The sequence below is a fragment of the Psittacula echo genome (genome assembly GCF_963264785.1).
Source record: "Psittacula echo genome assembly, chromosome: 3".
Lineage (NCBI taxonomy): Eukaryota > Metazoa > Chordata > Aves > Psittaciformes > Psittacidae > Psittacula > Psittacula echo.
This window is the reverse complement of record NC_137736.1, coordinates 72,601,596-72,628,220: the sequence shown is the minus strand read 5'-3', so window position 1 is coordinate 72,628,220 and position 26,625 is coordinate 72,601,596. Positions and strand designations below refer to the sequence as shown.

Below are 26,625 nucleotides of genomic sequence, written 5' to 3'. Positions count from 1 at the left end.
GAATCATGAATCTACATGACATGATGGTAAATACTTAGTTTGCTCTAGAATCATTAGAGTTTTAGGGTATAATTTTAATTGATGGGGTTTTGGTAAAGTTTTGGCTCCTGAGAGCCATAAAATCCCAGAGTTCCTACTGATAAAAATAAACTGTAAAGACAGTAATGATACATCTGTCATGGACTGAGTATGGAAGGTTGAAAGAAAATGAATGCTTTCTTATTCAAGAGCTTTCAGGCTTGTAAAATTAGATTAGATGCTTGCTTTAAAATGCTGCAAATCCTGTTCTGAGAAGAAAACAGGTTTTTTCCTTTGACGGTTTACAGCAAGATCAGAGGTAGGTCTTTCTGTTCAGTTCAGTGAATGTTAGAGCTCATGACTGTTGCTTTTCCATAAAGCACTTAAAAATCTTTGATTAGCTGAATCAATATTTTTCCCTTTTCCTGCTAAGAAACTCACCTGGGCCCACTAACAAAGTTCATAAGCTTGGCAGTGTTTCACTTATCCAGCCCTTTCCTGATTTCTGTGTGTGCACATGCATAGATTTTTTTAAATAAATCTCAGTAGTTAAAATTAATTTTTAAAATTGAAAATGCTGGGGACTTCATTCTCATTTTTGTCATTTGTTTAATACCTTTTAAAGAGAAACATTTTTTGTTTCATTGTATGCACTGTTTTGTCAGCATGTACCTCTCTGGGAGAAAAAGCCTTTTCAATGTTCTGTCTATCCTCAAAGCATGGTGTATCTTCCGTTTCTTGCATTGTTTGGAGCACTGTCTCAATGTCCTTTTACTGCAGAAATACCTGTTTGTATCAGGAGTACCTAATTCCTCTTATTACAGTAATCCTGTCTTATAGAGCACTCCTCACCTCAGAACTGGAGAAAACCCCCACCAGGTTGTGAGTCTCAAATTCAGAAACAACACATTGTTTAGGAGCAGAAGAGTGGAGGGAGCGGGGAGAAGGTCTGTTTTCCTGGGCATTTGAGCTCCATTGAGCACAGCCAGATTGCGCTTCATTTCCTAATGAAGTCTGCACCCAGTGATGATGGAGTCTGTCTGCCATAGCTCATGTAAGCAGGATCACTGCAGTCTTGGGGAGATGTCTTGATGAAATGGACAGTATCTGTGGCATAAGCTTACATGGGGGCTGAACATTTTCAGTTCTTTTGTAGCACTATTTCAAGTTGGTTTAAAGACAAACAAACAAAAGCAAACCAGCCCTAACTCTGGGTGCATCAGGGAATCCTTCTATAGGTTGTTCTATTTCTGTCTGGAAGGATCAAGGCTAGACAAAGAACTGATGCCCAGTGACCTTGTATTCTTCCCAGGCTGTATGGTTCAGTCTTTGTTCTTAAGATGCAAGTATACCCTGATGTAGGCTGACAGCAGTTACTGTCTGATTTCACACTCACCACTGTCTAAAACTGCAGTATACCAATAAAGCATGGACCTTTACCAACTGGAGAGGTTGCTGGCTACTAAACCAACACCAAGCTTGATGAGACTATAAGCATGTCAAGCCATTTAACTGTGTATGCATGGAATTAATTTTTTTAATTATCATTTTTAGTTTTACCTGTACTGAAGGCTTTTACTCATTCTAACCGGTATTTTGCTGTAAAACTGTCACTGGTTTAATTGTTCTGTCCATTTGCTGGCTGATGCTTTGTCCTAAATATGAGGGAATTGGTTCGTTGAGAGGGTGCACCATTCTCCCAAATTACTGCCACTCCTGGCATAGGCATGCATTTTGAAGCTGTGAAGTCAAATACAAACCTTTCTCCCTGTCATGTGCCTCTTCAAGCCAGGCAGAGTTACTGGTTATGTGTGACATGAAACTCTCTTCCCGACTTGTTTTGAATTCTGTCCTTCCTCAGATTCTTTGGTACTGCGTACAGGGGTATTTGTACGTAAATTTATGGCTGATGTATAATTACTTTTCAAGATCTTTAATTTTAACAATCTGTATCCAGCACTCCAGCTTGTTCTGTATAATGGGGAAGTGTGCAGCTTGATGAAATAGTCCCCCTCAATTTTTCATGGCAGTCAGTGGATTTTGTTCTTGTATTGTGGGAGAGCAATGCAGAATCTTCATCCAATAACTCTGTTAGGTCAGCAGCACAGCTGTGCCTGGTTCACAGCTGGGGAGAGAAGGGATAGACACTCTTCTCCAATCTAAGGTACTTCAGTCACTGGTGAAGTGCATATGAAAATTCCTGCCACTTCATCTGGTGCTATCTGTCCCCCATGTCTTTTTGTACTATACATCTTTCTCTGACCAAAACTTTTTAGCTAAAAATTAGAGCCATGCGACCGCTGTGACTATGGAAAATTAAGCTAGACCTGTGTGGTCACAGCAGCGGCAGCTCTGTCACATACTTTCCTATTAAAGATCCGTCATAAGTGGTATGCTCAGTAATGCAAGACAAAGGGGCAACAACTTGGGTTTCGTCTTTCAGACTGGAGTTTAGAAAACACTGATCTGCCATTAAAACAGAGTAACAGGAATCTGGATGTCACAAGCTTCCCCTGACTGCAAAGCAGGCTGTGGAGCAGGCTTAAGAGAGAACAAGCCCTGCAGCATTCCAGGTATTAAGAAGGGTGCTTTTCTGGCTCTTAACACATTTAAATTTCTAATAATAAACCTATAAACCTTAAGAGCAACATAAACCTGAACAGTTGAGTTAGTGAGCACTGTAGCTGTACATGGAGTTTTCCAGCAGAATCTCAGTCACCTTCAGCAATGGTTGATGCTTCCTCTCAGTTCCCATAATTGAGTCATTTTTACTTCTTGGGACTCTAGAGGAGGCACATACTCAGGAGCATCTTAACACTGCTGTACACTTCCTCACTGTTAAAACAGTGTGTAGGGAATAGGAACTTTTGAAGCAGATGCAGAACACTAAGTGTCTGTAGTTTGTTATTCAGCAGTTTCAGGAGAAAAGGCATAGAGGAGGAGTATCTTCAAGATACAGAGTCCCATTTGTCTTTGTGACAAAGAGGGGAGTCCACCCATGTTAAGTCAAAGTCTTCAGCCAGGGATTTCAGATCGTCTTATGCTGTCAATGTAATCAGCAAAGCAGCAGGCAGTTCAGCTCACCTATGATTTGAATTGACTTTCTTCATCAACTGAAAAATATTGATTTGAACTCTTTTTTTCCTGGTACTACCTGTGTTTTAAAGCAGTATAGCTCAGGCAGCCCAAGGCTCCATAGGCACCAACCTCAGCACGGGTTCCTATGGGTTAGCATCTGTGCATGGTGCAAGCCTAGAGTAAAGCACATAGTGCTAGTGGGATGGATCATGGTTGGCCAGCCAGGCACAGAGCTTAGCCTGTCCCTTCTCTGGCTGGGCACCCCACTCCAGCACTCCACCAAATTGAAGCAAGTAATTGGGATGTTGTGTTTTGACAGAGGCGTAGCTATTACGTGTTTGATTTTAGCCACTGGCTTCATTTTACTTAGCACATGGAACACGTATGTTGATGGAGAGGGATGAGGCACGTGTAAAGTTAGGACAATAACCCATAGTTTCATGGCCGTGTAAAATTCTATTGTTGTTCTCTTTTTCTTTTTTTTTTTTTTTTCAAGTTAGCTTTCAGTCAAGGTTTACTTTTTCTGTCACCTTCCCTACTGCAGCACCTTTCGCAGTGCCTGGAGGGTAAACTAGCTCAGTGGAACTAAGGACTGCTCCAGGTACTTTGGCATTGATGGGCTAATCTGCCATACCATGGTAAAGTGTATTCTCATTATTTGCCAGTCATCAGCCACTGTTTGTTTCTCTTCCTAATCCCAAGCTCAGATAAGAATTAAAGCATGTGCTTAGTTCCTACCCACTCCAACAAGGATGTAATTTTAGCATGTCCTTAAGCAATCCTTTGGTAAACATCCTTTTGTACTTGTCTCTTGGTTTGTGTGTATATAGCTGACTCCATTATATTTGAAAGATGGCCCAAGTCTGAAACTAAATAAGTTGCTTGTAATTGTACAAGCAATGACAATTCAATGTTACTAGGTGCAAACCTTTTAGGCCTCCAATGTCTTGTGCAGTACGACTTGAATCTGGCAACTGACATTGCTAATAATTACCTGTCAGTCAATGAACGCTTTAGGGTAAAATGCGAGACATTTCAGTACCTTTTAAATAAGATTGGTCTTCTCCCTTCTGCTTCTGCTTATATTCTGCAGTATGCAGTTGATGAGTAGAGCATATATGGCATGGCAGGAGGTCAGATGAAACCCTGAGAGAAGACCATTTGGTTAATGCACATTATTTGTTCCTCAACTCCATAAAAAGAGAATGTCACTTTGCAGCATTGCTATGACCTATCTATCAGCATGACACTTGTCCTGACTGATTTGTGATGGGGGAGAGAAGACCTTCCATTTTCATTTCTGCCTGACTTACTTTCTCACAGCAGAACAAAGTTTTTTCCCCAAGTTTACCAGAACAACATCCAATGTGTTAATCTTTTTGGATGTGTTGGTTGTAATTCAGCCCTAGAATGTACTAATGTAACAGCATTTTGAGGCCTCTTTGTTATACCTAGCTTTAATTTTCACTTGTTCAGCATATCGGCAGGTGGGGTATAACTGAAGCTCTTGCTTGCAGGTGGTGGTGATTGGCTTTGGTCACTGCTCATGTTCATATTGATACCAGAAAGGAGGATGTAGCATTTCAACTTGCTGCAAAATAACTTTGAGAATGTCAATGATGTATTGATGTGCAAGTCTTTAATCAGCAGAGTGTATATTCAATGCTGTGAGCCACCAGGCACACTTTTTGTGATACTTTCCGTAATACTTTTCCGAAGTCATGTCTTCCAAGAGTAGGTTAGGAAATCTTTTTAATCCATTATCCATTTGATATTTTGTAGTTTGAAATACTTGAGTTGTACTGATAAAAATTCCAGTACATTAGAAGTTAGATCTAGGATTATAAATAGGTAGATAGATATGTCAATATATCTATCTACCACAGATAGGTGCTACTTAACTTCTAGACTATAATGCCTGTGAACTTCTCACAGAGGTGCAAATCATTTATTCACTGTCGTATGACAGACATAGTGCCAGAATTTCTTTGTTTCCACGTTTGAGGTGATACCACTTTTCTTATGTCTTTTGTAATGTAGTTAAGTACTTTAAACTTTACAACCTTGCTATTAATCTGTTTCACTATTTCTCAATGATGAATTCCATTTCTTTTGAAAACACTGTATACAGTTGTGTGCTAGTGTCAATAAAATTGACATTTGTGTAACAAGCTGTGGCATTTTCTCAAATTTCACTGAACATTGATTTAGTGTGAAACTGTTGGGAAATCCTTTCTTGCTAGCTGTAATAATACAGACATTTATTTCAGACAAGTACTGCTTTGACTTTGATTTATAATAGGCTACATAACTGTCATGATTACATAAACTGATAACTGTATTGTTTTTTTCCTTCTCTTTCTCAAAGGAATGATATATAAACATGAACTGGTTTGGAATTTAAAAGCATTCATGTTCTAGGAATAAATATTGAGTTCTTCCATAAAATAAATAGGTTTTACTACTGGCCTAATTACATTTATTGGTGCCTGTGTATACTAGAGTACCTCAGCTGTGTTGTAGCAGCAGGAGCACTCACTTATCATAATCTAGGGAGGGCGTAAACACATGATAGTAAAATGTGTGTGACTGTAATTATATATGGCAATGTATGTGGTTTACATTTAATCCTAGACAGCCTATTAGCTGAGGTAATCAGGAACCTGTCACATTCTTTGGGTTGTATTTTGATGTATGATGCCAAAATGCTACAGACTGTAAATGTTCTTCCACATAACAGATCCATCTTCTAAAACAGGCTTAGATTTTCAGAGGTTTGGAGGAGGGGATAACTGGGAAAGCATTGGGCATTTTTGGCAAACTCTTTCCTTTGTGCAGTCAGTAGCCTGGCTGCCTCCCAGAAGACAAAATGCTAATTTCAGTTATATTTTATGTAGTGTATATGAATCCATGGAAGTGTAATTAATTGTCTGATTCTTTAATATTTTTAATCCAAAATTAAATGGGACTTTATATCTGTGATAATCTAAAGATGTCATTCTTTGTGCATTAAAAGTATTGCTTTTCTTATGTAAATGTAATGCTAGCATTTCCATCCCAAACAATCAGAGGAGCATGGAAAGACCTACAAGGTATAATATACATACTTGTGTTGTGTGTAGAAATTGGGGAACTAGTAGTTTTCTTCTTTCATGTTAGATCAGACTGGTTTTAGCAGCAACACTGCTGTAGAAAGTCATAGATTCTTTTTCTCTAGACTTCCATTAGATAATTTTGTTCTAACTTGTGTCCTATAGCTCCATATGAAATAATGATTTGAGTCTTTGCAGTTCTACTTTGTTAGAAAGAATGGCACTCCTAGAGTGACTCCCTTATTGTTGTATTTATTCTGTTTCATAGAGTGGATTACAGTAGTGAAAAATTTGGTACTAATTTGATGTTTAGCAGTAAATATCGCAGCCAGTCATGTATGCCTTGATCCCTTCCCTACAGAGACTAATTTCAGCCAGTTTTATCAGCTAAAAAAATGCTCCAGTCCCTTGGTTAATACAAGTGGATGCACATCCTCTGGCTTCAAGTCCATTTGAACTAGTTTGAGGACCCTGATGGCTGTGTCTTATCGTGAAATTTCACATACTGCAACTTAAGGTTGTAATTCCTTTTGGTACTTTCTAGAGAAAACTTGTCCTAACTGATTTCTCTTTTACCCTTTTTTTAGCAGGTTCTCTGACTGGCAGCCCTCACCTTTCAGAGCTCTCCATCAATTCCCAAGGAGGCCCATCGGTAGCAAATATGTCTTTATCTCCAAACTTGAGCCCTGATGCCAAGCAGCCATCTCCCTTGATCAGCCCTTTGCTGAATGACCCATCATGCATCAGGACTGATGATGAGGAAGAGGTCAAGAGAAAGGTAAGGCAGAGCCTTGGGTTTCTTCTCCATGTTGTGTTGTGGCTACTGCTGTTGGTCGAAGTGACTAATATCTAGACCCCTGCAGCTATAGGATTCACACAGATAAATCAAATTGTGTCACTTGGTATCTGCTGTCCTTAGCCACGGTGTGTCCAAGAGCATCCCTGTGCTCCTGAGACCAAATTCACAGTTTGGAGTAGGTCAGGCCAGAACCACAGCACTCCTTTAGCTGAGGGCTCAGTGCCCTGGATTCATTCTTCTGAGCAGATATGAAGTAATTAGGGCCCCAGCTCCTTTTTAAGCAGGAGAGAGAAGATAGGTAGCTCTGTGTCCCTAAGTTTAGTGTGAGATAAATCTGGGCCAGTCCTTGGAACTTTAAAAGCATATTTTGACAGGGTCTGCTATAAATCCAGCTTGTTTTTAAGGAGTGGAGTTTGGTAGTTTGTTGTAACAAAACAGTGTGTTATTGGAGAGAAAATATCCAGGTGACAGAGGGAAATGACGCGGCGTTGAGCCTGAGTGTCCAACCCAGGCTTTACAGTCTGTCTCTAGTGGGACCACCACTGAAAGCATTTGATTGTAGGAGTTGAAAACACTCTCTTTGAGCCACAGCCTGAAGCGTTCAGCAGGAAGAGTTTGGCTCCGCCCCATCATTGCAGCAAAGCCATCCAACACTGCTTTTAGAAGACAGAAGTGATTCTGTTTGTGCCAGGTTATTCTGGATGCCTGCTGGCTTCTCCCTGCTGTACTGCCAGGCAAGGGGGTTGATCTTGTTCTTCTGTTGCCTGAGCATCTCAAGAGGAAGAGGGTAGGAACTCAGATGGTTTTGTTGGAAAATGGGAGCATGTGTAAGGAAGATCTTTTTCCCACTGTGCAGAGTTAGCAAGTGAGAGAAATTTGAGAAGAAAAATAAACAAGAATCAGTTAACGGCCTCATGATTCTTTGTGTCAGTCAAAGTTACAACAGCCAATGACAGCTGTGTACACCAGCTGATGTTGGTTCCTATGGGGTTATATACTGGCTAGGAAATACCCACAATCTACTTTGCATCCCTTTCTAGTGCATCCTCTGCATCATTGATCTTAAGGGTGGAAATGCAGAAGCAAAAGATCAATGGGTGTTTTACTCTTCCTCTTTGCTTCCTGAGCAACAAAGAGCAGATCAGTTGGGGTCCTTTGACCTTTCAGAATTAAGAGATCAAAGCCACTTGGACACAAGGACAATTTTTCACTATGACAACAATCAGCCATTGGAATAATCTCCTCAGGGAAGTGGTGGATTCCCAAACACTTGCCACTTGCAAGATCCAGCTGGACAGGGTCATCCAGTCTAGGTCATGCTTTGCCTAGAAAGGTTGGACAAGATGATTCTTGAAGTACCTTCCAACCTGGTATTCTGCGAATCTATAACTTTTGCCTCTTGAGTAACGCAAGATTTTGTTTGATATGTTGTTTTAGTTTTGTTTTTTTCCTGAAGTTTGAAATCTGTAATTTACCCTAAGACCCTAACCCTTTCCCACTATTGTCAAGCCACAATGGGAAAAGCTTACAGATTTTACTTTTTTAAGAGTATTTTTACTGTGGATTCTTATCCAGAATAATGAATGATGATGAAATTTATAATAATCAGACAGTGGTTATTGTCATTTTGTCAAATTTGATTCAAATGGTTATTTAACCTGCAAAGGATTTCTTAAGAATACATCCTGCTCTGGATGTGTGGAATAATCTAAAAGGAATGTCAGCATCCCAGAGCTGAAGAAGTCACCTTGGCAGAAAAAAAGTCTTTCAAGAACCCGTAGAAAGTGCTTGTTCTCTTGTGTTTGCAAGGAAGGATTGTTTTCAGGGCTTAGGAACATTCAAGCATGAGTCACAGTAACCACAAGCAAGGGTCGCTAGTTTGTAACTCTCTTGGCAATTGTTGTCTGCAGTTTTTTTCCTACAGAAAGCAGCTCCATAAAAGCAGATGAGAACCTAATGTGTTTGCAATTTGCAGAGATTCCCAACTGAGAAAGCTTACTTCATTGCTAAAGAAGTGGCGACCACAGAACGAACATACCTGAAGGACCTTGAAGTCATCACATCGGTATGTTTACTTGAGCATTACTCATGAAACATGTGAATCTCTAGTCAGCAGTAGTATTTCATCTGCTCCATTTAACATTTTAGCTGTTCCATGCTACTTTTATATTCTGCATTGTAGGTGCTCACTGCAGCGCACAGGAGTACAGCTCTCAGGAGGAAATAACACAAAAAGCAGAGGGTAGAGATTTGCAATGTGGTTAGTAACATGCACTACAAAACTATATTAGGTTGAGGAACTTGAGACACAGCTGAGGTTTTTTTTTCTTGCTCTCATACTTTGTGGTCGTAATTACTAAAAATGCCTGTGGGTTTTCAATGACTTCTCTTAAAACTGAAGTAGCTCTCTAGGGTGACGTGTAAATGTTTTCTGCTGGATTAAATGCTCTCCATTTAATGTGAAATATCATGGAGTACCTATTTGAATGATTCTGACTTTTCAGTAAGTGAAGCTGTCTGTTAAATGAGTCACTAATCCATAGCATCTGATCAGGGTGTGATTGTTAAAATCACCAAGGCAAATATGTGTCTTCTTTGCACACACACCAACAGTCTTGTTTAACTTCCAAGTGTAATGTGTGCAAGATTTGGCCTCAAATAATAATTGTCTGTAAAAGGTCACTGGATCCAAAACCCCTCATGGTATTTCAGCAGGGCTGCCAGCTCCAAATCAACTAGCTCTTTAATAATCCAGTGTGTGAAACTGTGAGGTGCATGGCCATGTCCTGCATTGAGTGTTGTGGTAAAGAGGACATGCTGCAGAGAAGTCTCCATTGGTACGAGCTGGGAAACAGGGAGAGACACCTTCTTCCCAACTTCTCATCTGTTTCTGGAGCCCACATGGCAGATGCAGTTGCTCTGATGCCAGCTTAGACATAGCCAGTGTGGGCTGGAGCAACATGATTGTTACAGGCAGCTGTGGTCCCACTGCCTATTTACCTTGGCTTTCTGTGAAGCTGGGGTAGCAAGGGAAAAGGCCAGGTTCTGTGGGACGGTGGTCATTGCTGCAGTCTCAACAGTAGATATACTTTTTTCATCTTCTATTCCCTTCAGTGGCTGCAGAAACAAAGTTTTAGCTCTTCAGAACTAAACCTCATTTCCCACCCTGGTCTTTATTCTTGTGGTAGGCAAATTTGTATTTGCTCTGCCACCAAGAGGCATACAAGTGGCTCTTAGCTAATCACCAGGCCCATCAGCTGTGCTCCACAGATGACTGGCCCAGGAGGCCACTGAGAGCAGCCAATGTCATTAGGAAAGGTAGAAGGAACAAATGTCATGCACGATTTGGTAAGCATGCAGTTCTTCAACCTCAGCTCTGCTCAGTGTAGAGACAAAGCAAGGGAGAGGGAGGCTTGGGAGGGATCTCTCTTTATCTCTGGATCAGCTCCAGCTGAGTCAGTGGCAATCAAGACTGCTGTAACAGCCTTCTGTGGTCCCAGCAGCCTTCTAGGCACTGCTGCAAGTCAACCATAGATAGCTAGAATTCCCTCAGGGCAACCAGGAGGTAGTAGTGTTTTCATGTTGAAGATTAGAGACTGTGCCACCTTGGCAAGACATCTAGTCCTATGACTTTACATCCCCCATAGGTCTCTTAGGGTGAAATAAAGAGAATATGGAGCAAAACTGAGCAGGAACCTGTTTCAGTCTTAACAGTATTAGGGACTGACCCTCCTATTTTCTGCTCCTACTGTCTTGTTTTGCAAGAGCAAAGTACCATCCTTCTACTTGTTCACTTTGCAAAGTTCATGATGTTCTCTAGCTGCACACAGCAGCAGGGGCTTGAGTGTTTACTGTACCAACTCCTGTGAAAGGCGTTTCAGACAGAACTTAGCAAAAAGCAGAGCATATTTTTGTGTTTTATTGGAACTTTTGCAAGCGTTGCAATACACTTTCTCTTGCACCTACAGCATTTGCAACTTCAGTTTGTATTGACCAGCCAGTTTGGGCATGAAAAGAATTTTCACAATTTGATGAGGGATGGCAAAGGGGAAGGGAATTTCTTTTATAACTAAGCACAGATAAGAGTACCAGTTCAGCATGCAGGAGTGCCAGGGGTAGCCTGGGTTGTATTCCTAGCACCAGCTAAATGAGGTCCTTACTGGGTTAGGTGTATAAAGACAGCAAATTATCATACCTGCTGCATTTCACCCCCTGATAATTTTGCTTCTTTTTTGTTTGTAGTGGTTTCAGAGTGCAGTGAGTCAAGAGGATTGCATGCCCGAAACACTGAAAAATCTCATTTTCTCCAACTTTGAACCTTTGCACAAATTTCACGCTGGTTTTCTCAAGGAAATTGAGCAGAGACTTGCTCTGTGGTAAGACTGTTGTTTGTTGTTTAGCTGTGTTATTTCATGCAGTTGAGCGTTTTTGCATTCCCTTTTGGCTAACTTGTGCTCTACTGTAGTGGCAGGTTTGTGAAAGTTACAGCTGTTGGTTATTAACAGAGTGGGTATATTGAATCATGCTTGGTTCGTGTTTGCTCGACAAACTGTTGTTTGGATATCTTGGGTACAGACATATGCAAATGAGATAATAATTCTGGATGAAGCTTTCTTTTGCCAAATCTCAGTGTTTCTATATGTCAGATCTTATGAAAAACATGTTGCAAGCAGGCTTACCAGTGATAAAGAGGGATTCTGTCAAGCAGGTATAGGTTTTCAGAGACCATTCTGCAGGCACCACATTTTTGACACTCTCACAGTCTGCAGTGCACTCTACCAATTGACAGAATGTTGGAAGAGGGCTCTGGACTTTAAAATTATCTACCCTTAGCATACTAGTGACAGTAAAACATGGCATTTTTGTGAAATAGCTATGAAGTGAGTAATTCTTTTCTGGAAGGACCCTTAGTTCATTTGACCACTGATATCTGAGCAGAGGCAGCCCACAGAAGCCCGTTTCTTACTCCAATTAGACCTGTCTGGCCTAGATTGTCTGACTGTGTGTAGACGGTTTTTTTGGTAGTTTATCTTTGGTGCTGGAAGCCCAACTTTTGCTTTGTTGTTAGAAAAGTGACAATGGAAAACCACGTGAAAGCAGAGCAGGCAGACCTGATGAGTGCTAATCAGTTTAATGCCTCTTTAATTAATCAAAACAAAAGCAAAACACAGTCTTAGAGTGTGTGAGTTCAGCTCTTGTGCTGTGAAGAGCATGGTCATTGAATGAGAGCACAACACATTGCAGACTAGCGCTATCCAAACCCACCCTTGCATAGTTCCAAAATTAGCGGGTATTTTCTGGCATCAGGAGAATGTGATACTGCCTCTTAGAGCTGACATCCTCCCCCAGGGCTCCATGGTTGATGCTCGACATAAGCTCACTCTTAAGGCAGAGTGCTGCGCAGCAACTCTGCCAGTATTCCCCTTTTTTCACTGAGCTGCTACTAGTGTAATCCAGTCAGGATTTTTACTGGTGTTAATTGCTTTCCAGTAAGGACATTTATTGCAGGTACTCCAATAAGGCACTATCAAATGTTGTAAAATAGTGGTTGTTTCTCCAACCATGGTGTAGGATTAACAACTGGTTGGGGATAATCCCCAACTAGTTGGGGTTCAGGGTTTGTCGTAAGAAAACAAATAATTATGCAGTTAGTAAAGAGCCAAGTTCTGCTGTCTATCAGAGCAGTCTAATCTGTTGAGTTTTCTGGGTGCTAATTGCTTGGTCAAATATTGAAACAGAGATTCCCCCTATATCCTTGTGGTTGCTGGTAGCACTACAGGTGGGTGACAACCTCCTGTTCAGGTGTGACATTTTTCAAAAATTGGAAGATGCTGCAATAACAGACTGCTGTGGAAAGGTGGCATTGTAGGAAGCGTGGGAAGCTGCGTTAAAAGAAAGAAAGAATATTCAGGCTTTTAGACTTCCCATGGGTTTATTTTGTTTCTCCTGTTCAGTTAGCTTCTTTTAGAGCTGAGTAAGCCTTTTGTTTTCCAGCTTTTCCTTGTGTCCTAAGGCTATGGTTTCACGGAGTGGTAAACCTCAGTTTAAGGCTCCTCATTATTTAAACTGCAGTTACCCTGTGATACAAAGTGCTGATCTGCAATGAAGTGACTTTGCAATACAAATTTGTTCGAAATTATTCTGCTGAGGTAACTTTGTCCCAGCTGGGCACCTCATTCTGACTTTGTCAGCTCAGCTATTACATGTCCTTCCACAGCTAATGTAAAGCCACTGGGAATTCTCTGATGGCTGCTCTCATTCACTTGACAGTAAAGTAATCACATTCCTCCCCCTGGTCTGCATCCAGTTTGCAACCAACAGCATGAGTTTACCTAGCATAATACCACTATTGAAGATGGTGTTTGTTTTGTAAAGTTCTGGAAGATTTGAATACATGCCTTAGGAAGAGAGGTGGATTTGCTGGCTGGTGTTACTTTGGAGATGGTGCTTTTACATAATGCCACAGATGCCAAGATAAGCTGCAAGCAATAAGATCTATCCTGTAGAGATTACTGTTTAATTAAGTGGTGAGTGACTAAAAATGAACAGCCCCTCAGCATGTAGAAGAAGCAAGTAGTGGTAGTGTGGAAGGGAATGTGTTCAGCGGTGTGGTCAAGGTCACTTAGCTCCATGTCCATGTTGCCATGATTGTGCGTTTGCCTTTGGCCTTGAATGATTTTAAGCCAGCAGGCTTTGGCTGTGTTCATCACTGCTGTGCAGAGCACTGCCCAGACTCTATGTCAGCTGCATAGCACCTCACTGGTCTGGCTGAGCCAGCAGCACTGATGCAGGCAGGGGTGGGCAGGATTCAAATGGTCTTGTTTAAATCTGACCCTTCTATGTCAGCTCATCTAAATTTCCAGGCAAGTGGAGCAGAAAGAAGGTGGGATGCATGTGTTGAGATGGCAGCATGCTCTGCATTCATCAGAGGGGGGTGGCATGTCCTACAGAAACCTTTTAGCAGCCTTCCAGTGCCTAAAATGGGCCCACAATAAAGCTGGTGAGAGACTTTTCATAAGAGCAAGTAGGGATAGGGCAAGGGGGAATGGATTTAAATTGAAAGGGAGGAGATTTAGATTAGATATAAGGAAGAAATTCTTCATTCTTTGGGTGGTGAAGCACTGGCACAGGTTGCCCCGAGAAGCTGTGGCTGCCCCATCCCTAGCAGTGTTCAAGATCAGGTTGGACAGGGCTTTGAGCAACCTGGTCTAGTGGAAGGTGTCCCTGCCTGCATCAGGGAGGTTGGAACTGGATCATCTTGATGATCCCTTCCCACCCAAACCATTCTACGAGTCTGTGAAAAAAGTGCCTTTCAATGAAAGGAGTGTGGACTTCATCAAGCTACTGAAAAGCCCCTAACTACCCAGGTGTGCTGTGGCACCTTGTCTCAGAGGAAGAGCCTCCTACAACTGGTCATCTGTCTTACCCTAGCAAGTAGGATGCTGGGTTTTATCAACTTCAAGCGCAGTTCAACCTGCTTGCTTCAGTGTGTTTGTCTAAGGTTTGTTTCAAACCTTCATGTGTTGGACGCTTGTACAGGACTTGGATCACATTGAAGCTGTGATCCAAGCAGCTAAAAGAGCTGTGAAGAGAGCAAGGCCAGGGGAGGATTGCATATTACAATTGTTAGGTGGCTCTGTGCTTTGAATTTGTTAAAACATCTGTAGACTCAGTCAAAGAAGCTCAGGTTGTATGCATTATTAAAAGCATTTCTGGCTTGCTCAAGGGCCTCTGAACTGTTTGAATCTGCTGTTAGAGGCAGGCTGTTTGCTACTGAACATCTTAAGGGCTGGTATCCTTTTGACCCAGTTATAGATTCTGGCAGGTCTGATTTGTTTCTTTACACAACTCACTCATTTTTCTCTTTAGTACTGCATTTCCTAAGAGGATCACATCTTGGTTTAGTTCGTAGTGATAAAGTTTTTAACAAGATGTGAATTGATGCTGACACCAGTAGCCAACTGCAGAATATAGAAAGTTGCTGCTTTTTTCACAGCTAGAGTTTCTTTCTGTCCATGAAACTGAGCAGATTCCTGGTGGGCTTATTACACAGCATCCTAAGATCAGTCATACCTTGCTCTGGGCAATGTTTTCTACCCAGCCTGTGCTGTTGCAGGGCCAGTGAAGCAGCCCATGGATCCTCCCAGTTACCCCAACTGTGCTGAACCGTCTCTACACAAGACTGTCCATGTTCCAGGGACCAAGTGAAAATATCCCACTAGAGGCCCTCAGGTTTGAGGAGAGGAAGGACAGACTTTAGGGGATGCAGGCATGCATGGGGCTCTGCCCTCTTGAACAGCAAGAAAGGAGGAGGGAAAAGAGCAGGAAGCTGCCTGATGTGGAACAGGGAACAGTGCACATCAGGCTGTTCTGTTAGCAAGTGTCAGGAGAGCTGTGTCCAGCACACAGGCGTCCAGGTCTCAGTCCTGGACTCATCCAGGTTGCTCCTCAGCAAGGCTTTGGGTGGAGGGTTTGGAGTTCCCAACCCTTTCTGCTGGGAGGAAATATGGACGGTGTATCTCAGCTCCTGTTTCCCATAGAGTCGTAGAATCATAGAATAGTTAGGGTTGGAAAGGACCTTAAGATCATCTAGTTCCAACTCCCTTGCCATGGGCAGGGACACCTCACACTAAACCATGCCACCCAAGGCTCTGTCCAACCTGGCCTTGAACAACACCAGGGATGGAGCATTCACAGCTTCCTTGGGCAACCCATTCCAGTGCCTCACCACCCTCACAGTAAAGAATTTCTTCCTTATATCTAACCTAAACTTCCCCTGTTTAAGTTTTAACCCATTACCCCTTGTCCTATCACTACAGTCCCTCATGAAGAGTCCCTCCCCAGCATCCTTGTAGGCCCCCTTCAGATACTGGAAGGCTGCTATGAGGTCTCCACGCAGCCTTCTCTTCTCCAGACTGAACAGCCCCAACTTTCACAGCTTGTCTTCATACGGGAGGTGCTCCAGCCCCCTGATCATCCTCGTGGCCCTCCTCTGGACTTGTTCCAACAGTTCCATGTCCTTTTAATGTTGAGGACACCATATCCTGAGAGATGTTATGGCAAGGATGTTATGCACTGTGGGCAGTGCAGGCAAAGTGTGACGTGCTCTATTAGCATCTGGCGGGTTGAATCTGAGAAGTTAGTTAGGTTTTACTTCTTTATTTATCTAAGCTGTTTAATAGGCTATTCGTTTGGGCCCCAGACACCATTTTCCAGCCAAAAATATTGAGCTAATCTTCCCACACCCCTTTAAGTGTTTGTATTACAAATTTCCATACTGGTTTCTGTAAATTCTGACAGAAGATGCAAATGGAGAATCGTAAGTTTACCTCCTTGGTTGACCACTAAACATTGCAGAGAGCAATGCTGGGGCAAGACAGAATAGCCATTTTTGCCTTAAGAAGCAGTATCAGTTAGTACAAATCTGCATTTTGAGCCTTATACATGGGCTTGGAAGAAAAAACACTATGTGTGTTGCAGAAATGCAGGCAGACTCATCTCCTCCCAGGAAAGCCAGTAGTTTGACTCCCAGTTCACAGACACTTCTGAGGCAAGCTGTTACTCAGTATGACCAGATGTGGCTGAGAAATGTGTGGCTGGTGATTCGCAAGAAAAAAGCTCTTAGATCTTAGCATATGAAAGGAGAAGCCTTCCTCAGGATTCATGGAAGCCAGTTTGAAAACCTTTAATAAAAAGCACTCAGAGAGGTGTAGGAAGATGAGCTAAAATGTTGATTTATTAACCATTTCTTGTTTGCGAAGTAGTACTTGTAGTCCTGAAGAATCTTCCAATAAACAGTTTATATAAACAAGGCAGCAGCCCTTGTCTTTGGCTTCGCAAATGCATGAGCACGGACTGCTCAGCTGGTTCTGCATGTCTGGTGAAGAGGGATGAAGGGGACAGTTTGGGCAGTGTTTGTCCTATGTACAGAAATGAGGTATGTATTGTAGTACAAACCTTGGAGTTAATGCAGTGTGGATTCCTAAGACAAAGATATTAAGAGGGGCTTGGTGGCAGAGCATTGGGCTCACTTTTGAGAGGACAGTTTCTTTACTGAAGTCACTTCTGGGCACTTCTGGGGATTAGAGCCTGCTACACCCAAACAAATTTGAAATCATGGGAGAGAAATAGCTTGTCCAGGTTCCATTAGTCATACCAGCACCATGTTACGTTTGTCTCTGTGGCTCTCTTGGCAGGATGTGCCCAGGATCACTGTTGAGGACATTCCAAGGCAAGGCATGAAGTGTTGTGAAGTATCCTGTAAAGTATACTGAAGTGTATTTCCATGTGATGGTGTTATTTGCCCTAATCTCTTACCATTTAAAAGTATTAGTGACACATGCTTGCTGTACATTAGGTTTCCTCCCACAACAGGGATAGCCAGCCCAAAGTCTTTCAAACGTGTGAACGCTCCTTGAAGGCTTGGTGGGAATCTGAGGAGTTCTGGTGACTTCAGCAGTACATTTCTTAGGCTTTGAGCAGCATTTCATGCACCACTTACTGCTGACAGGACAGCTGCATCAGCGGCTGGAATGGGCAGGACAGTTAAGAGGCACTGTGTAATAGCAGGGTGGGTGCAAGGGAGAGGATGTTTTACTTGTATCAACTCTTCTTTTCCAGTTATAAAATGTTCCTCTTATTTAAAAGGTAGTTGTAATGAGGAATGTTTAAGGTATTTCTTAATGTCAGAACTTTAGTTAATAATAATCCTAAAAATTCAAAAGTGTCTAAGTACTCAAAGACAGCCTATAGTCTCCAGGAGGGAGATGCTGTTCCTGAACATCTAACAAAGGTTACACACTGTAAATATAATTTGCTGCATTTTTTATTATTGTTATTATTTTTTCTTTATAATTGAAGGGCTAAAGTAAAGGGATTTTTTATGTTCACCTGAGGAGAAAATCTCTGTTGAGGTATCTTTCTCTCCTTCTTTGCCCTCCCACCATCCCCATTAATTTCTGTTCTTTCTACTACCAGTCGTGGATGATGGAGGGTAGTATGGGCTGACTTGAGCTTTCTTTTCATTAATTTTTCAATGATGTACACTGAGAAGTTCATGTAATTAAAAAATCCAACATAGCTGCTTGTGTAGTCTCCGTAAGTCAAGCTGGTGGCCATTTTTACTAATATATAAGGTAGTGTCTGAGTCTCTTATCAGATAACAGTTGGTGTCCTCCGCTTGCAATCTTACACTTGCATTACTCTAAAAAAGAAGGAACTATTTGGAGAAAAATGGGAAATTAGCTTATTATAGAATAATATCTCCTGATATTATTATATTTTCTGATATTAAATCATGCTGAATAGTTATTCAGAGGCATTAGACCACAATGTCAGTGGAATGAAGGCACATTATGTGTGGGGAAGGCGGCTCCTACGTCCTGTCTGCAGAGTCAGGTCATAATCAGCTCCTGATAAAAATCTGTAAGAACCTAGTCCCTGAGCTCTGTCCGTTGTCGCTGGCAGGTTGATGTCATGCCCAAACAGTGACCCGTGAAAACAAGGAGTAAGAACAATTTAGCCATCGATGCACAACAAATGAGCAGCTTCTTCCCCCTCCAGTGCAATGAGTGTTGTTATTCCAAATATACACACAGGAAGAGCTCTCTTCTCCACTTCTGTGCTTCTGGCTGTTGCAGCAGTAAGACACCATCTGATGGGTTGGGTGTTTGCATTTTCTTTTAATATTCTGTATGTTTGGATGCTCTTTTCTTGGGGTTTCTTTTCTTCTTGTTTACCTGGGATTTGCACCATTGAGTAGCTGGGGAAGAGGGTGGTGTAGTGTAGAAATTGCTGTGGAGTCCCGGCAGAGTGCTGGGGCGGAGTGGAGGATGGGATTTAGGAGGCAGATGTGAAGTTGTCATGTTCCCCCATGCCTGTCCTCAGCTTTCCCTGCCCCTCTGCTCCACATCACAGCCCACATGCGTATGCACCATCCCCAGTGGGAAAATCATCTCTGTTGCAACAGACAGTGTTTGCATGGAAATAAATAACCAAAGCAAGGAGAATGGCTGGAGCAAAGAGGAATACTCAGCCATCACATTTCTGGGTTTTCCCAGGGTTTTATTTGTTCCAGTGGTATGCATCTGCCTGCAGCACAGGTCATCTCTGCTGGCCTGGGCTGAGGGCTGTGGTACAGTTCAGCAGTTCACTGTTCAGCCAGCAGCTGGAGAGAGGCTCTTGCTTTTGAGGAACCCCCTTCTTTCCCTCTTTGTCACTCTGCCAAGATGCAGAGGAAGATTTGAAAGCCCTCAGACTGTTTAAAAAACACCCCTACAACCAGTCTGTGTCCTAAGCCAATGAAGGGGAATGTCTCTGATGCTTTTCGTATGACAGATGTGATGAGATGCTATGCAAGAAGCCAGCGCCGGCTGTGCTGAAGAGGGGGTCAGCTTTTAGGAAATAAGGACCTGACTGTTCAGTGAACAACTGCACTGAGTACTAGCTGAAGTTCATGAGGTCAATGGAAGCACGCACTAGGACTTCAGTAAGGCACGGGGCCACCCTTCAAGTAGCCAGCTAGTAGGAAAGAAATTTGCAACAAGTATTCGAGCCAACCTGTATTGTGGCCTTGAGATCAGAATAGCAATTTCTGTTTAGAAGTATCAGTCTGTAGTGACGTATTTAATATTTATCTTGGCAGTAAATCAGAAAGGTACCAAACTGAAGTCCATTAGATTAAATTAAAAGTAGAGACATGAAAAAGGATCCAGGTAGTGCCAGAGCGTTAGAGAATAACACATAAAGCAAGAATTCTTCTAGAGATAATTATGAAATATCACACTGTTACTGACAGCAGCACAAGTTAATCTGGCTTTGACATTTCTGGGATTGTGTGCAGTGGCACAGTGTGAACCGTTTGGGATGGGATGGATGCTGCATGCTTGCTGTATGGGTGGAGGGTGACTTCCCCTTGCTCCCTGCCTGTGCAGTGCTATTGCCTTGGACCTCAAATGGTTGCGATTTTCAGTTGGGGGCACTTTGATACACACCACTTTGAGCGAAGCTTTCAGGGCTGGGAAGTTTTATTTACAGCCTCTCAGAGGAAATCTCAGTGGGGAGAGCTGCTGAATGGATAGGACATGGGGGGAAGGGAAAGGCAGAGAGCAGTATAGAGGGGAGATTATTTGACAGGCAGAGGCTTCCTAGAGAGAGAAATTGGACTTTTATCCTTAGGTTGTGTGGAGACTGTAGTTTTGCAATGTCCGTACATACCGCTGCTGTTCCTTGCAATATAGAATATTTCTTGGGGCACACTTTAGCTATGGCAGTGTTTATATAATGTAGTGCTTTTGCAAAGCTGGTGATGCTAATTAAAATTACCATTGACACAAAACGACTTCTCACCCCAGTGTAACCTTCAGATTCCTTAAAAAAGAAAACACATAAACAATCTTGAGAACTGTATTTTTCTTGTTTAAATAGGCATGTGAATGCCTGGGAGACTTAACCCAATAGGAAATAATTAAAGACAGCCTATGAAACTGGATATTGTTCAAATGAACATGGAGCAAGCCCTGTTTATCAACCGAGTCTCTTTGTTGAAGGATAAAATAGGAGATGTTACTCTGTGGTCTTTGTAAGTTGTGCCCTCCACACTTCCCAGTTAGAAAAGCATGCAGAGAGATTGTCCAGCATGGGCATAACCATGTTTAACTCTACAAAAGAAAATATATTTCTGAATATGCATCTATTAATATAATTAATATGGATTTAAATGATACGGATTCAAAGAAGAAATAAATTCTATGTGTCTTACCAGTGAAAGTGTATTCCTAACAATAGCTGCATCCTCTGTGATCTGGTGAGTGTGGGACCTCTTTGACTAAATTGCAGAGATTTACCACCTGGTTGTCCACTTACCCCTTCATTACCCATAGAATTTTCTTTAAAGTGTGAACTACTGCAAGTAGGTGAAACCCAAAACAAAGGTCCTGTTAACCTTGGGTTCATTTACAGCTCTATTCTATTTCTACCCACTACCAGAGTAGTGCATTTCTTTGGCTGAATTGCAGTTGCTCATACCAGGACTGGATCTGTATCCCAATGCTCAGATGTGGGAGCTGAAGGGCAGCATGTAAAAAGCCACACTGCAGGAAACTTGGATGCAGTATTAGAAGCTGGAAGGAGGAGCAGGACAGTGCTTCTCCCCACACCCCTCTAGTGAATTTGCTTTGAAAACCTGACTTGGTTGGAACAGATCTTTAATGGGTTCTTACATTCATGATTTTCACTCCTGTTTTCTAGGATATATGTTTGGATTCAGTCAGTGTGTGGTATCCCTGCCTGTCTCGCACATGGGTTTAGAAGCAGGAATATCTTTTTCATCAGGAGCTGGGTTTCACCAGAATGGAGCACTCACCCAAGTGCAGCTGGCTGGATGGGAGGGAGCAGTTTGCATTTTTAATACCAGAAGTGACACACTGAAAGAAAATTCCTGCCAGTATGCAACATTTATGAGTCAATCCCAGATGCTGGATGGATTTGGGGTTTTTTGTCCCACCCTCCCTTGTACAAGCAGAAAGCTTTTCAGAGGAGGAGCACCTGTGGGTCCTGTTCTGGGGCGCAGTCCTCATGTCTAAACAAAATTACCTTTCTGTTCTAGGCCTACATATTGTCATGGGATTTTGCTGTCTTCCTTTCTTTCCAGCCATTTCCAGCCTTCTCTGGTGTGTTTAAAAACGCTAGCAACTGTCTTTAAAAGTCTAATTCTTCTGATAAATGCCTGCCGTCTCTGTTGCCAGGAGTGCAAGCCGGGCTGGGTGAAAGGTGTCCTGTACCTGGGAATTACATGTTCATCAGGAAGATTCCTCACACGCTCCTCAGCAAAGGAGCATGGGGGTCAGGATTTTAAAAGAAATGAGTTATTGAGTCCCTTTCTGTGCTTATAAGTGATTAGGCAGGTTTATTGCATGACTAAATGTTATACTTCTGTTGCTGACAGGGAAGGCCGCTCTAATGCTCACATTAAAGGAGATTACCAAAGAATTGGAGATGTTATGCTAAAGAACATTCAGAGTATGAAGGTAGGAATGATCCTATAACTATTAAGCTTTGACACGGATTAACATTAGCGTGCTTTTCATTTTCATATGATGTTGGCTCTTTTGCTGGTCTTCGACAACTGTAATCAAGGCTTATGCAGTAGAAGTTCCTTTGATGAAGTAGCAAGCATTTGGTGAGCCCTGAGATTTCAGAATTGCAAGCTGATTTTAAATTGTCCAGCCTCTTTCCTCATTCTATTCTCCAAATACAGGAACAACGAACACACAAGTGCAGGAACGTTTCATTTCCAGTTCTTTTTTCTTTAAAATAAGAAGGCAAAAGAGAGTAATTTGTATGGCTGAAGAGACTGTTCAAATGCAAAGTGTGCCTACTTATTCATGCAAATATAAGTGTTAAGATACTGCAGGGTTAGTGACTGTAATCTGGATATTGTTTTGATTTGGGAAATTTGTGCATTATTGTGCCAAGGTAGATGAAAAGTATTTGAATAAATGTGAATAATTGCCTTTGATCCCTTTAAAGCTGAAAGCAAAGAAAGATATATGAACTGTAAATCATAGAATCATGGAATCATGGAATAGTTAGGGTTGGAAAGGACCTTAAGATCATCTTAATTCCAACATTCTGCAGACTTCGCATCCGTTTCTTAGTCTGGCTGGAGTAGTAGTTTTGATGCTCTGTGTTACTGAGCACACAGCATGGAAGGCAGGCACAGGAACCTGTGAAAACTCTACGGACTTCTACAACACAGATGGGTAACAGCTTTCCTTATTGTAATGTAGCTTATGCGTCCAGGTCAGAGTGTGGTAAAACATGGTACTGCACCTTGGGCATGTGCATCTCAAAGCACGTTCGAAACTATCTGGTAAATCTTTCCTTGGTGATTGCCACTTTAGCATTAACTGGAGCGGCCTTGAATCCTTGGCTGGAGGAAAAGGCAGTTTAATCTCTACAGCTCTCCTGAGGTGTTCATTAGTGCTAGGCTTATCTTTCAGGAGGATAGAGAGACGCAGAGAAGTTAAATGCCATGCAGGTAATTATGCAACAAATCAGAAAAAGGGAACATGGAAATCTGAACTTACAGTCCTCAGCATAGGCAGCTTTCTCAGCAATAAGGCAGTCTTACCCTTTCTGCAGTATACTTAGCAGGAACTGCCTTTTCCCCTCAAGACAGTTCAGTTGCATCGGAAGAGACACAGAGGGAACTTTTCTACCTCCATCCCTGCTCTCAACAAGTATCCACTTTTCACAAACAGTTTTGGGAATCCAAGAGCGCTTCTGACAGACTCTGTTTCTGCTTTTGGTACCTTACAACATTAAATTGTCTATCCTTCACTGTCTGCAGGACCTTCTGTGGCACTATTCTAAAGTTAGTGTACAGTCCTCGCCGTAACTCAGGCCTGTCAGTGTGCTTTCACCTTTGCTGTTCTCCCTTTCCTGTTAGAGGATTTTCTGCATTTGCTTTGAGATCCACCACCACTTACAAGCACAGATAATGTAGAGAAAAGATGCAAAACCCAGCTTGACCTAAAGAACTGCACAGGAAACAATGAAGTTAGTTAAAACTCTACATATTTATCTTGAGACCTGTTAAAAGGTCTGAAAACTGGCACTCCTCATTTAATTAATATAGGAAAGAAGTTAAGAGCAAGTAATTAACGGGCAGCCTCTGTAGCAGTCCAGAGGGTCTTCTGTGTCTTTTCCTGAGATACAAGCTCATAAAATGAATACGCAGTTTATGGAGGAAGCGGTTTGGCTGTAGGGAAGGTGTGTTTCTGGTAAAGGAGTCACAAATCACAGAAGAGAGGGAGTTGATTGGAAATGTGTCAAAAAGCACAAGCATTACATTAAGCTAAACTCTCTTCTCAAGTCCTTTCAACATACACATTCAGTTTCTTTTTGTTGCTCATTAATATTTCACCTGGTACCAGGAGACTTTATTTGGCTGCTCAGAGAAGCTCTGTGCATCTTGAAGAACCAGTTTACCTTTTGCAAAATACAAATGAAGACCCCATGATAATTATTAGAACACTGCTGAAACACTGCTGAATTATTTTAAATAGGACTCGTGAATGTCTGTGACACTGAGGCCTAAATGAAGTTATGTTATTTCATGCAAAGCTCATTCACTTGCTCATGCTTAACTCCCCTCCTGCCAGTGGGATCATCTTAGAAAGTATACTAAGCAGGAGAGGATGTAATTCAAGGACAAAGAACTATCTGACATTTCTGTCAGACAGTGCCTCCTCCATTTTTGTGTTTGTTCAGATTCCCAAGAGATGCAACTTCTCATTAATAACAGGGGAGCAGAGCTAGAAGTCCATTTGCCTGCATCTCAGTTCCCCAAAAACACCTAAATGAACTGGGGCACCTGAATCCCTTCATCCTCCTAGAAAATCCCATTTTGTTTCTTAGCTCTGTATTCACATTGTCTGGCTCCCTCCCTGTTGCACCTACTTGCATGAGCTATATTCATGTCATCATCTTGCCTTTAGATTTCTTACTGATGTGAGACTGAGTTTGGTTTGCTCACGTACTTTTGTTTTACAGGGAATGCAGAGAACGGGGGGTACACTTAAATGAGTGTCATTTCTGCTTTTGAAGTGAATATCAGAGCCATTGTGTTGTACAGTGATTTGGTTTGCAAAATCCCAAATGCTGTGCTAGTTGGATTTTTATTGGAATGGGTTTGAGCTGAGTCATGCCTCACAGTAATTGCTAAGAGCTCTACCACATGTTCTTTTCTTTGTTCATGTAAGCAACTGACAATTCACTTGTGGAAGCACAATGAGATTTTAATGGAGTTGGAGAATGGGATCAAGAACTCTCGCAAGCTGGAGACCTTTTGCAGAGATTTTGAGCTACAGAAAGTCTGCTACTTGCCTCTCAACACCTTCCTTCTCAGGCCTTTACACAGGCTAATGCACTACAAGCAGATAATGGAGAGGCTTTGCAAACACTACCCACCAAGCCACATAGACTTCAGGGATTCAAGAGGTAAGTAAGAGAAAAGATTCCAATTCCTGGAGCTGGGGAATGGCATCCAAATCCATTAAAGGTGCCTGGTGGGATGAAATAATACTTTTTTAAGCCTACATTGAAAGAGGATTGAGTTTCAAAATCCAGCACTCAGAAGATCAGAAGCAATAGGATTAAGATTGCTCTCGTATACACATTATGTCACAGTCTGGACAAGTACTTGGAAGAGAAATCTGCTGGGGGTTATTAAACACAGAAATGACATGCAGTTCAGGAAGTTACTTGAACTGAAAACAGTTGAGAGGTTGGGAGAGAGCGCAGGGAACATGCCATATGTGCTTGTCTTGTTTCTGGATTTCCCTACAGATCCACTGGGAACACAGAATATTGGCCCAGGTGAACCATTGGTCTGACTCAGTATGGCTGCTATTATTTCTTTAAGTGTTGTCATTTTTCTTTCCAGACATACAGTTTGCTCTGTTCCCATTCCCATGATATGTTTCAGGAACTCAAAGCTGCCAACTTGGTTTTTCTCTAAATGTGAAGAAATTTTCCTCCCATAGCCTGAACTCGCTGCCTGCTGTTTCTTTCTGATGATTTGTTTTCCTCTTTTCTCACCCCCGTCCCCCACTCCCATTGCAAGCTATCTACTGTAGTACTACTAGATATAGTCCTATTGCTATTTAAAGATAACTGTATGTTGCCTATGCAGCTAGCACTGAGTGCACATCCATGGAAGGACTTGGGCGGGGAGCAGTGCTCAGTATGACTGCTCCCAGCTGTAAGGAGTTAGCTGCCTAAGTTCCCTTAGATGCTATATGATGAGACCCACAGCAGACAATGCACAAAGTGCAGAAGTAACTCGACCTGTAGCAATAGGAAGTGCCACAGAGGTCTGTGGCACTGAAGTGCTGCGTGACACAGATATTTGCCTGGGATGTAGCTACAGCCTGAATGATCTCAAGGAATGCAGCAAGTAGTGCCTGCATTTCTTTTAGCCAAGACTAGGTAATGAAGATGATGTGTCTGATCCCACCTCCCCACAGAGTGCAGTGCCTATCCAGGTTTATTTCCAGCTCCACTTTTGAAATGGATGGTGAAAATAAGAGAGCATGAGAAGGGCAGAGTGACTCAAAGACACCATTGCTCTGGGATCAGTCTCTTACCAAGGTGTTTGCAGATTTTTGTTAAAGGGAAATGTGGGTCTGAATCCCACCAGAGAGCACAGCTCTCCCACTAACAGATGGATGAACCGTGCACTGAGCAATGATGTAAGAGGGCAGAAAAAAGCACTGTTACTGTTCCCTTGACTGTATTTTTTAACTGACTCCAACTTCTCTTCCTAGTGCCAAAATCAGTCATTAAAGTGTGTTTAGCCCATTCAGAGACTGCCCTTCCATCCTGGTGTATCAAGATTGGTGCTCACATCACATGATGGCACAGGGAGTCAGTCCCTGAGCTGGGTGCCCACAGAAGATCAAATGGTGAAGTGATTTTCAGCTTAGTTCTCTGAGCTGACTCACTGCATTGTTGACACAGCAAAAAGACAAGACACAGGAAGCAGATCGGCAGCAGCCTGCACCTGATTTGGCTTCTGCCATTTCTGGTCTTCTGAGTGCTGGATTTGGCTTCTGCTGCCACAGTGGGACTTCA

At 42.2% G+C, this 26,625-nt stretch overlaps 1 protein-coding gene across 5 annotated transcripts in view; it reads left to right on the top strand.

Annotated features, from left to right (window-relative positions):
* FARP1 (FERM, ARH/RhoGEF and pleckstrin domain protein 1) overlaps window positions 1-26,625 on the top strand; it is a gene marked incomplete at both ends in the record, with an annotated part of 174,364 nt that overhangs the window by 134,264 nt on the left and 13,475 nt on the right. For 3 of the 5 annotated variants that reach the window (XM_080613338.1, XM_080613336.1, XM_080613334.1), the window contains 5 exons: window positions 6,779-6,966; window positions 8,963-9,052; window positions 11,230-11,363; window positions 21,932-22,013; window positions 24,753-24,990. In XM_080613338.1, the coding sequence (XP_080469464.1) occupies window positions 6,779-6,966; window positions 8,963-9,052; window positions 11,230-11,363; window positions 21,932-22,013; window positions 24,753-24,990 (732 nt within the window). Of the gene's footprint in view, window positions 1-6,775; window positions 6,967-8,962; window positions 9,053-11,229; window positions 11,364-21,931; window positions 22,014-24,752; window positions 24,991-26,625 lie in introns of all 5 variants that reach the window. The other 2 variants (XM_080613337.1, XM_080613335.1) reach the window with 1 other exon arrangement.